At 39.5% G+C, this 12,450-nt stretch overlaps 1 protein-coding gene across 1 annotated transcript; it reads right to left on the bottom strand.

The window, feature by feature from the left end:
* Nucleotides 1-1,987: 1,987 nt before the first annotated feature.
* Nucleotides 1,988-4,488, bottom strand: LOC137747561 (SCARECROW-LIKE protein 7-like). Its single transcript, XM_068487692.1, has 2 exons — nt 4,388-4,488; nt 1,988-4,266 (listed from the first exon to the last, which is right to left on the bottom strand). The coding sequence occupies exon 2, from the start codon at nt 4,237-4,239 to the stop codon at nt 2,428-2,430; it is 1,812 nt and encodes a 603-aa protein (XP_068343793.1). The 5' UTR covers nt 4,240-4,266; nt 4,388-4,488; the 3' UTR covers nt 1,988-2,427.
* Nucleotides 4,489-12,450: the final 7,962 nt, after the last annotated feature.

Here is a 12,450-nt window from a genome sequence, read left to right on the forward strand (position 1 = left end):
GTGATTTTTAGCAATAATAGGACCCTAACTTAAGGCAAAATATCAAATTTCTATAAACTCAAACGTTTCCTTTTACAATTGAGTCCTGAATTGTCACAATCGCTAGGACCATAAGCAGCAGCATTATTTGTCATGCAGTCCACTGCATTCCTTGTCATGCTTTTGGCCCCATTGATTTTGTACACTGGCCAGGAAAGGCAATGCTTCTCCTCGCCAGCTGCTTCAATCCTCCTCTCTCTCTTCGCTCCAGAGGTCGAGATCTAGAGGGAGAGAGGGATTGACCGGAGACTATAAGGGACCGCCATTAATATTAAAATCGAGAAGATAACTTGGACCCATGGATTTGAAGTTTGAAGTCCAAGTCATTGTCTTTGCGCTGGTTTAAGAAAATTGATTACAAAACCCGAAAGCAACTGCCTCTGAATATGGAAAGGTTTCCGCTGCAGGAGAAGAAAGATTTTTGTAGCAGATTGCTTTTGCTTACAGGTCGTCCTCCTCGGAGGACAGGTCGTCCTCCACGGAAGGACACTTTACAGGCACAACCTGGTAAATACTGAAGCAATTAAAACTGTCAGATATGATCATTTACTTCTTCTGCAAGTCACAAAAATGAAAAATCCGATGCCTTATTGCATAAGCATTGAAAAACCCTAATGTGGACACCAGTTAAGAATTTAAGGAGGTAAAATAGCGAGTCTACAGTGAGAGGGAGACTTACCTACACCGAATAAATCATTGTCGTTGTGTATCTCAAATTAATATGCAATTCTATATATATGTGAGAAAGTTGAGACATAGAGCCACGCGGTGATAGTTTAGGATACCACCACAAATCCATACCTTTTGATAATATGACATGCGCTGGATGAATGAAGCGTGGAATAAGCAACCAATAATCCAACAGTTAAGAAACCGATAGCCTCGGATGTCGGTGTAGTATACGCCAATGTATTATGTATTATCCTTGCATACTGGTATTAGTTTAGGAAATTAAGACGGATAATACTTAAGTACTCACTTTCTGATTTGGTCTAATAAAAAAAAGTTACATGTTCCTTTCTTCTTCTTTTTTGTTTTGATAGAAAAATAAACTACATTCAAAGCTTAAAACTTCTTGTACAACCGTTTCAGTAAAATAAAAATTAAAAGCAATATGAGCTAAAGCCGGTAAACAATGCTCCCAAAAGTGAAGGTAAGATAAGGTGAGACCATGGTATGCCAAGGCGTCAGATACAAAATTTGTTTCTCTGTTCACACGGTTCTATTGAATACAATTGAACTCAGAGCCCAGTCATTTTATGTCTTCAATAATGGATTTCAGGTTCCATCGAGCATTCCAAATTTACTCCCTTAAAGAAAACCTTACTTAAGTTACATAATTCCTCCTTTTATGTAGAATTCCAAATGAATTCCATACAGTTTTTGCATATTGGCAGTTAAGAAATAAGTGAATTAGAAGCCAAGGAAACATTTTCACCTTTGGGAGAATCAATAGTTTCCACATTTTCTTTAGTAACTTCTGTCCACTCTCATCCCGTCGGTTATGACTCTGTAACCATTAACCAAGTTCCAGTCTTAATTGAAAATTATCCATTAGTTGACGCACCCTACACAAATCTATCATTTGGATTTTGCATAGGGTAAAAGAATATTACAAATTTTTCTAACAATGTCCTGATCAACAACTTCAATCAGATGATTTCTATCCCAACAATTATTGTCAATAAAATCACCGACTCTCAACTCCCCGGTTCAAACTTGTCCGCTGGCATGTTCCTTGTTTTTTAAGTCTTTAAGAAAAATTAAACATGTCCATTATATTTAAAAAAAATAATACAAGCGTTAAATATTATTGAGCGAATTAAAAAAAATAAATACTCCCTAGTGAGTGTACAAGTATGATTAGTCGTTATTTTCCAGTCTTGAATTGAATAAATTAAACGGGTCCAAAACGAGAAAACGAGAGTGAAAATCACTACTCAAAGAATTAAGCTGAAATCAAATGGAAACTAAACTCAATATCAAGCTTCAAATTTACAAACAGAATTACAGAGAACAACCCTTTACCCTTTCATTTCAATGCCCTTTTTTTTTTCTTTTTTTTTTTTTTTTTCCTTTACAATTAGTCATATTTCATAGTTTTAAACGTCAAACCTGTAAGAAAAGCCCCAACCAAGAAGCCAAAAAACAGAGGAAGTTGAAAAAACCTAGAACCAAACTACGAAATTAACAAGCAATTTGCCACCCAAAAAGCTCAAAATTAACACTGATGGTAACTACTAACTGTTAAGGTTTTTACTAAGGCAGAGTCTTGAGTTCCATCTCTGATTTCCGTCAATGGCGTACTGAAACTAACAGGCTCCGGCCCAGAACAAAAAGACCTGGCGAAAACCCGATAACCCGATTTCGAAATCGAAGCATAACCCATTAACGCCATGAAGAAACTGTGAAGAGAGGAACTTCATTCCAGGACAAAGAGAGAAACCCAGGTGGAGATTCCCTTAGAGAATACAAAGAACTGTAGTTGTAGTTCCAGAGCAGGATTTTCGCTTGGCTGACGGAGTAATGGCTGAGGGCTACCGGCTCAAAGCCGGAGCATTCCATCAGATACTTCCACTGCTCTTTGTCTTCGAACCGTTCTCTTTTGGTTCCCGGTTGCTCCGGCCCGACCAAGCTGCCAATTCGTCGACCCAGTAGAAGCCTCTCCACTTTCAGCCGCTCCGGTGAGTCTCGGATCATGTTCGGCTCCAACGATTCGAACAGCGCAGCGTAGTACTTCAATGCGTTCTTGAACCGGCTGGCGAACCCGACCCGGTTCAAATTCGCTTCGTACTCGCCCAAAGTCACAACCTGAGGGTTCAGAGACTTCGCCAGCTTCAGAGCAGATTGAACTGCTGTTGGTTTCTCGTCAAGCAGGTTGTACAATTGGAGCACCAAGTTCACAGCCAAGGCCTCGTCCGGGTCCACCCGAACGCACGACTCGTCAAGCTGGTGAACCGGAGTCAGAATCGGTTCGAACTCGAAGTTGAGCTCCAGAAGCTTCGCGAACTCTCGGAGTCGATTTCCAGTAGCAATTAGCGAGGCCGCCGGAGAATCCCCAAGAGAAGGAGCGGGTATGCCGGAGATCCGAATACTGACCGGTTTTCCGGTGGACCGGGTCGCGAGAGCCTGCAGCAGTGCCGCCCATTGGACCCCTTGGACAATTCCGAAGTCGACTATGTGGATCTTGGTAGCTCTCTCCGTCGCTTCGAGTATCGCTTGGTTCGCCGTTAAATGGGCAAACTTGGAATACGGGCATGCGTCGTTTAGGGCCTTGTACGACAGCGTGAAGTCCTCGCAAGGAGTGTCGTACGCAGTCGTAAAGCTCTTCTCTGATTGCAGAAACGACACTCTATTTTGCAGCGCTTCGGCGAAGTAAAAGGCGACTCTTTCAGTTGGATCTCCGTGGTCCGAGACCGATTCCCTGAGTCGAACCAGAGACTTGACAGCGCCGTCGGGGTCGGACTCGGCTAGCCTGGCGCATTCGAGGAGGGCTTTTAGCAGCGGCGGTTCTGACTCGATCTCAGGCGACCTTAACGACACTCCGACGGCGTCGTTTTGGAGTGACTGAGGGTCGTTTGATTTGGACTCCTTTACCGAAACCTGGTGTAGTTGCTGTGGCAGCGGTGAAGTCCACGCTGGCAATTGGTTCTGGGTCTCGGAGAATATGACTCGGTTGAGATCTGACGGCGGAGAACACGGATTGCTGAGTCGACTCGGGCAGTGGGGTCGAAACGGATCGGCGCCGTAGAGACCGAAATCAGAATTGCTCCCCTGCCACGTGTCGCAAGCAGAAGGCAGGTTAGAACTATCCGTTGAATCCCCACCGCCTATTATGCTATCCATCCACTCGTCCGAGTCGAACTCGGCCGGGCCACCGCCGCCCAAATCCGAAAACCTAAACCCGGCGGAGTGGTGATCCAAGTTAGGAAACGGAAACCCAGGCTCCCCACCGGCGTCGGAACTTCCCGGAAGCTGAAACGGGTCGGAAAACCCCGACCCGGTCCCGAAGCCCAAATTGGGGCTTTGAGTGAGAGTGTGGTGGTTGTTGTTGGGCCATGGAGTGAGGGAGAAAGCACCGAGCGGCGGCTGGTGGTGATGGTGGCGCTGTTGCTGCTGCTGCTCCTGCTGCTGCTTCTGCTGGATGACTTGCTGGGCAATCGCCATTAGATTTCCACTGTCCGCGCACATATATGCCATTCTCCGGCGGAAAGGAACCGGAAATCACTGCACTCGCATTACAAAAACAGAAACCCAGGATCAGAAAATAGCAGGAAAGTGAGTTCGAGGTGTGAAAGATTGAAACTTTATAGAGTGCGAAGTGAGAGGGAGAGAGAGGAGTGCATACACAACACTGGAGGTCCAGAAACAACGGGATCACAACTTGGTTTTTGCTGAGAGCGAGAGAGAGAGAGAGAGTGTGTGTGAGAGAGGAGGGTAAACTACGAGTGTGAAGTGTGTAAAATGGCCTGGTTTATTCTTATTATTTGTTTTATGGGTAAATTACATTTTCATACTTTAAATTTGGGATCTATTTCAATTCTTTATAACATCTTTAAAACATTTCACTTTCATACCTTAAGTACTATTTTATTTCAAAATAATACATCCGTTACATTTTCCTTCCATTAATCCGTTAAGTATTGACGTGGTTACCACATATATGCCACGTGACTGCCAAATGTCTGCCGAAAAAAAATAAAATAAAATTTTAATTGTTTAAAAAAAAAACAAAACATGAATCTTCTAGAAAAAAAAAAAAAAAAAAAACCGAAAAAAAAAGCTAAACCCGCAACTCGCAACCCCCATCCCTCCCTACCCCCAACCTAACTTGCAACCCAGAAGAAGAAGAGAGGGAAAAAAAAAAAAAACCCATCTTTCATCTTCCTCCCACTCCCATCTTCCCCAAACCCACTGTGCACCCACCCTCCACCTCCTCCTCCGCACCCATTACCTGCAACCCAGAAAAAAAAAAGAAAAAAAAAACTCTCCATTTCCATACAACCCAGATCCCATCTTCTCCAATGAGTGTGGATTTAAGGAGTGGAGTGTGTAGAGGAGGGAAGATGGTGGGTGCGAGGGTGGGTGCGAAGGGTGGGTGTGCTGGGTTTTTTTTTCTTTTTCTTCTTTCTAGGTTGCAGGTTGGGCTCAGGTTGGAAGGGGGAATATGGGAAGATGGGTGCACGAAGGAGGTGGAGAATGGGTGCGGAGGAGGAGGTGGAGGATGGGTGCGCACGACGAATGGAAGATGATGAGGCTCTGACACCGCAGGGGCGGTTTGACAGGATCTGGGGAGGAGGGTGTGCGGGATTTGGGTTTTCTATTTTTTTTTTTCTGTTGAAGGTTAACGTATGGAGGGGTTTCGGCGAGGGGTGGGGTGATGGGATCTAGTTTTTGAATTTTTTTTTTTCTTATTTTCTAGGTTGCAGGGAAGAAGATGAAGATGGGGAGATGAGTTTGGGGGTTGCGGGGAGAAGAGAGGAGGATGAGGGGGATAAGGTTTCAGTTTTATTTATTTTTTTTATAAATATTTAGAAGATTTAGGTTTATTAAAAAAAAAAAAAATTTTAAATGCCACGTGGCAGACATTTGGCAGCCACGTGGCATATATGTGGCAGCCATGTCAGCACTTCACGGATCAATGAATGGAAAATGTAATGGAGGTATTATTTTGAAATAAAATAATACTTAAGGTATGAAAGTGAAATGTTTTGAAGATGTTGTAAGGAATTGAAATAGGCCTCAAACTTGAGGTATGAAAATGTAACTTACCCTTGTTTTTAAATACAACGAAGGAAAGGAGGAGAAGCTAAAATCTCAAAGAGAATATGTTAGATGGATAAATTTTTAGTTTATAATAGTAAATTATATGATGTGTCATTAATAGAAAATAAATATATTTATGAATATTTAAGTAATAATTTATTCAACAATCACGTCATGTAATTCAAATAGATAGTTTCCTTAACATTTCCTACAACTTATAAGATTCGATTTATTACACTACCCACAAACATTTATGATATTTCAGTGACATAAGACACTACAGTGAGGTAAACTTGTTAGATAAATGTATTTCCCCACTCGAAAAGTTGTTGGGGGACCATATTTTTGTCTATTTCATAAACAATTTCTAATCAATTTTCTTGTGGAAAAAAAAAATTTAGAATTTCAGCGTGGAAAAAAAAACTCATAATTTGGGATCTCTAATCCCGAAGTTTAAGTTCATGTACATGAATGTCATTTCTAAATTTTTATGAGTGATAGTTCCAAAGTCAAAAATCCGTATTCAAATTTCGTTGTTCTTTTAAGTTAACTAATCAAGAAAATTCACAAATTAAAAAAAATAGAATTCCATCATTTTGAAATTCTTAAGTAATCTAAAATTTTGTCATCCCCACAAGAAGTTAAGGAATATGAATTTAAATAATTAAACGATTGTTTATTTAATTTATTTTTCAAGTTATAACTATATATTTTTCACAATCACTCAGACACAATTACAGAAACATAAAATTATACCATAGAAGAAGTAATTTTCTAGAGTGCCTACGGGTGTTATAGTACCAACCTAAGGCCATCTCCAACCGAAGGGTCCAGAGGGCCGAAAATAGCCTGAAAACCGTCTCCAACCAAGGGCTAGGCCAGAGGGCTTGTGGGCCCGACAGAATCTCAAAGGGCCAAAAGGCTGGCCCCTTCCAGCCAACCCCAGGCTGGCCAAATTATTTTTTTTTTTGTCGGATTTCCTGTCGGTTATATCCGACAGGAATCCTTAAACAAAATTTTGAATCCAATGGCTAGCTGACGTCAACTAGCCGTTAATTTTGATTTTTTTTACTGTTTTATTTAATGTTTTTCATTTACAAAAATTTTCCTATAACTTTTATTTTACAAAATTTGGTTCATATTTTTTTCCTATATTTTTTTGCCGTCAATTAGCCATTATATTTGAATTTAAGTTGTAGTAGTTTTTAAATTTAAATAATAAATTATGTTTGACCCTATGACCCTTTGACCCTCGGTTGAAGACGATTTTTTGTGACAAGGTTAAAACGGATCATCTGGCCCTCAGTTGGAGATGGAGGCAAATATGATCATGTACTGTTCATTAAAATATTAATATATTGGAGAACCAGAGTACTAAAACGAGCTATTTGGCCAGCCCTTGGTTGGAGATGGCATAAGAAGTAATTTTCTAGAGTACCTACGGGTGTTATAGTACCAACCTATGACGTCACTTAATTTATATCATTTAATAAAAAATTTAATATATTCAAAACACAAGACTTGTAGGTGCTTAACAAAAATTGAATCAAAAGCTTCAAAGTTGTGATTTTTGTTTAGAGTTCAGACAAATAATAAGATAATTATGTTAAATTAATTAATACTACGAGAAATAATTTAAAGTTAAAGGTATAAACCCAAATTTTCTTAAAACTTCTTCTCGGCTTATAAAGAATGGATAATCGTGACAAAGTCAGGGTAAAATTTCTTTCCCTTCCGAAATGGAAAGTTGTGGGACTTACCAAATTTAAAAAAGTTAAAGTGAAAATTAGAACTCTTGAAGGAAAGTAAAACCCTACTATAAACCTAGACCCTCCCTTTAGCATGGGACCCGGCTACTCAACAACAGCCTGTCACGAACGTCCACGTATTAAATTTATTATTTTGCTCCCGCCGTGTTCAGGAATGTGGGCCTTACATGCCGCCACTCAATTGCGAAACGGCGCGTCCGTGTCACCGTCTAGAAATGACGTCACGGGGGCTGATCTTTTTGGGAAAGGGGTAAGCAAATCCTGACCGCCCGTTGGACTGACTTGCACAAAAACAGAAAAGGTCTGCGAAACCTGTCAACTTCATTTCCAATTGCGCGTATGCTGTTGGCTCATCGTACGACATCCAAGTGAAGGCAATTGGTGTCGTATGTAGTGCGCCACTGCCACCTGGTTCAAAAGTTAAAATTTGAAGCGGTGGCGTGGCTGGTGAGTTTAGGTAAGAGATCCTCTTTCAATCTCTTCCATCATCAAAGCTAAACAATCAATTAATCCGAGCTTTTAAAATTTAATGCAACAACTACAAACATGAAATCTCTTTAAAAGTTAGAATAATTTTAACTGTTAAATCAAATTTTAGAGATCCGAATTAATTAATTGTGTGGCTTTGGTGGGAGAGATTCAGAGGGGATCTCTTCTTGTGAGTTTAGATTACAGTATTAGGAATGAATCCCATCTGGATCCATTTTGTGGGGGTCCTAGAGATATCCACATTGTAACCGTTTATTGTACATTGTGCGGATCCATTTTGTGGGGATCCGTAACCATTCATGATGTATCGTACGGTCAGAAATTATTTGACTTTTTTATTTAAAATTAAACACAAGTAGTATAGGATGAAAATTGATCGCACCATATACAATAAATGATTACGATGTGGATATCCCTAAAACCCCACAAAATAGATCCGGAAAGGATCCTTTTCCACAGTTTTAATTGTTGATGAGATTAGATTAGATTTGGTCATTAGATTTGAATTCGGATACTCATTGAATTTTCTTTGTGAGGATTCCGAAATCAGTCAATTGTGTCCGCTCATCGTACATCGTGCGGTTAAAAATTATTTAAAAATTTTTATTTAAAATTAAACACAAACCGTACTTGATAAAAACTGATCGCACAATATACGATAAATGAACACGATTCATAAATTTCTAAGATCTTCATCAAAAGGATTTGGAGAGTATCCTATTAGATTAGATTTATCTGTCACCATCTTATTTAGTACCTGTTGCCTATTAAATAAATGGCATATGAAGTTCTCATTATAAATGGCGTATGAAATGCTTCAGTTCTCATTGAATAAACAAGATTTTCCTAGTAAATTTCTTTCTTTAACGGGTGATTGAAAGAAGGTAGGATTTTCTCTCATCATTTTTTCATTCATTTCCCTCCCATTTTCTTACGTTCTCTATTTTATTTTTTTCTTTCTATATAAAATCAATATAAGATATTGACGTGGCTTAACCGAGACCGTTTAAATAGGAGGAGAAGGAAGGGAAGGGAAAAAAATGAAAGAGAATCCTACTCCTATTGAAAAGGGTACAATTTGGGTTAGGTCATAACACATGAATCAAAATAAACGCTATTCATGTGACACATGAATCATTCTTTTCATGGAGATCCTTTCATGATGCATGCCAACTCCCTTTTTCCTATTTGAAGAAACTAAATGTGAGTTTACAAATCATCAAAAGCAAATATTACTTAAAATTTTCTAATGGGCAACTTGATCACTTGAATAGGAGTTATTTGCACAGTTGAATCTGCCTAGAGCAACTTCAGAAGATGTCAGCAGCTTTAGGACATAAGGGGTGGAAATTAAATCAATACTAATTAAGGTTAAACAACTTTATTAATTAGAAAATAGGAAACTTTAATAAAAAGCTATGGGTACTATTCACTTTAAAGAAAAAATCATATTTTTATACTAAAAAGTCAATCCTGGTACTATTCACTTTACCCTTTATTTTATTTTTATCGTTAAAACTCAAAATTTTCAAATCATTTTCATTAATTTTTCTTAAAAAATAAGCCATAAGCAGTTTATATATAGCTTGGTCAACAATCTGATTAAGATCCAGGACTTTGAAATTATAAAATTATATGTAAGTACGGTTAATAGCAGCCGGGAGATCTTGCTAAATAGCAGCCGGGAGATCTTGCTAGCCTGAGATTGTTTTTTTTGGTTTATGTTTTTTTAAGTAATAACAGATTTCATTCATAACAGACGAAATACACTAATACAGGGAGCATAGAAAATAACGTAGCTCTGGAAGAAAACTACATGAAAAGAACTCTGAGGGAGGAAAAAGAGCCACTAAACATTACTGTATTATGTAAATGGCCATCTCTTGAAAGACAGATATAATATTTCTACTTTTTAACCACTTGAATATTTGACCATGTAGTATGTACATCATTATGGGAGCATTCGGGTTAGTTTGGGATTGATGTGCCTTTTTGAAAAACTATTTTTGCTATCCTTTAAGAATAATCAGCTGTAAAATAAATTCGATGAGTGTTTGGTTAATTGTATTTTATAAGTGATGTGCACAAGAAAAGTAGTGTAAAATCGTTTAATAAATTTTAGTGTAAAGACGACAACAGTAGTGGGGACGATGGTGCAATGGCAGTTGTGGTGATGGTGGTTGCAATGGAGGTGGGATGTGGCGGTTGAGCTGTAGAGGTAACAATGGTGGCGCAAGTGGTGGCGGTTGTGGTTATATGGTGGTGGTTGGGGTGTAGAGATAATAATGGTGGTAGGGGCAGTGGTAATGCTGGTGGTGGCAGTGGCCCAATGATGGTGGTGACAATGGTGGTAGTGGCAGTTGTAGTTTTGGGGCGGTGGTGGCAGCCGTGGTTATGGTTGTGGTGGTGTTGATGGTGTTGATTGTGTAAGGTTAGTGTTTGTAGTGGTAGGTCGTAGCGGTTACTTTTGTGACAACCTTTTCTTAATTTTACAATTTTAGTAATTTTAAATGTGTGAATTGATGAAAATACCCCTAGTGATGAGACTATTGACTTTCGTTGACCATCATTTCATGACCGTACGAGCTACTATTTTACCATATTCTTGAAGTACTCGATGGTATGAACACGTAGACGCAAATGAAATCGAAATCAAAGCTACGGTTAAAATTTTACAGAACTACGATAGTAAAGGCGTATTAGTAATTCCATTTAAAAGATATTTTGTATTATTTTGTGAGACATATGGGGCCCTCGCCTCATTCCTTCACTACTCACGTGTCTCCCTATCTCTCGGGACACTTTTTCTCTCATTTTTCAAATCCCCTTATCTCATCCCCGACTAGATGATTGCCACCTCATTTCTCTCTCTCTATCTCTCTCTCTCTCTCTCTCTCTCTCTCCCCCTCTCTCCCGAAGAGCTCTCGCACCGGACTCCTCCCACCAGCTGTGAAGCACACCCACCGTCGATTTCGCCAACTCCGGCAAACATCACCGCCCAGATCATCACCTCACATTGCTCCCTTTTCTCTCGAACACTCTTCCGCCCTCTCATCCCTTTTGGTTTACTCCCTCTCACCTCTAAACCCATTTTAGTTTTCTCTCATCTCCTTTCAGTGAAACTCAGAAACCGAGCTAGCACCATCGTCGTTTCGACGAGCTTAAACCACAAGGAAACACACTACATTTTCTCCCTCGGATTTCTCACTTTCTGGACTCTGTGCACACAACACAGAAACACAACAGAGGACGCCGCCATGTTTTCCGACGAGTTCATAAGTTTCCGACGAGGGTAAGCTTTGAGAATAACCTAAAAATTCTTGGAACATGTTTTAGCATATGTTTCTAGCTTTCTTAAGGGTCTTGACGTAGGTTTTGGTACATAACTGTTGCGAGGAAGACATCCCAGATTTTCCGGCTAACTCCAGCCACGATCAAGGAAACCAAAGGTATATTTCGATTCCTTGTCCTCTGAGCTTCAATTTCATATATTGGAAGGCTAGGTTTAGTTAAGAATTCGTGTGGCTAGAGCTGGGTTTAGTTATCCGGCGGTTGCAGCGGCAACTAGTCGGAGAAAAAGGAGAAGGAAATTCCTTGTGTTGACTTTCAAATTTTTTTCGGAAATGTTTCTAGGCTAATTTCGATGTCCCAAGTCTGTTTTTAACATCCATTTAGTGAAATTCCAAGTTTTAACATAGTTGACCATCGGGGCGTCTTGGTTGATTCTTGACTTTTTACGAAAATTGCCCAGGACCCTCTTTAGCGTATTTCAATGTGCTGATTCCAAATCTGCCATCTGTTTCTCCAAATTCAAACATTTTAATTGAGTTTTTCTAATGGGTCTCAATATTATGCTTAGGTGCGATAACTATTGGAGACTTCGGCTTTTCACACCCAAACGGCTTTGGCGACCTTGCAAGTAAGTATGAGCGAGTCTTTTCTTTTATATAGCACATATATATATATATATATATAATTGTTACTTTCCATTTATACATTTCATAAAGAATTTTCTACAATACGCCTAGAATAGCATGACGCATATATGATTTAGCACATTGATAGAAATTATGAAGTTATGCTACGTCATACGGGATGCATAAGTACGAGTATTATTATTGATTCCATAATTATATTTACAGCTATGAATGATATTATGTGGATTATAACTATTGAATTACTATGACATGATTATATTTGTGTTATCTATTTATTGTTTGCTGCTCCGATGTTAGTACTCCTCCGGGCCAAGGTCAGTCTTTCACGTGTATGTGCACATCGCACCGTATGCTCACTTTGGATCCATTGTAGGTGCCAGTCATGTCCTAGATTGCCATAGGCAATTAGGACTCGTATGTGCTGTGCATATCGCCAATCTTCACGTTAT

The sequence above is a fragment of the Pyrus communis genome, chromosome 10, assembly GCF_963583255.1.
Source record: "Pyrus communis chromosome 10, drPyrComm1.1, whole genome shotgun sequence".
NCBI lineage: Eukaryota > Viridiplantae > Streptophyta > Magnoliopsida > Rosales > Rosaceae > Pyrus > Pyrus communis.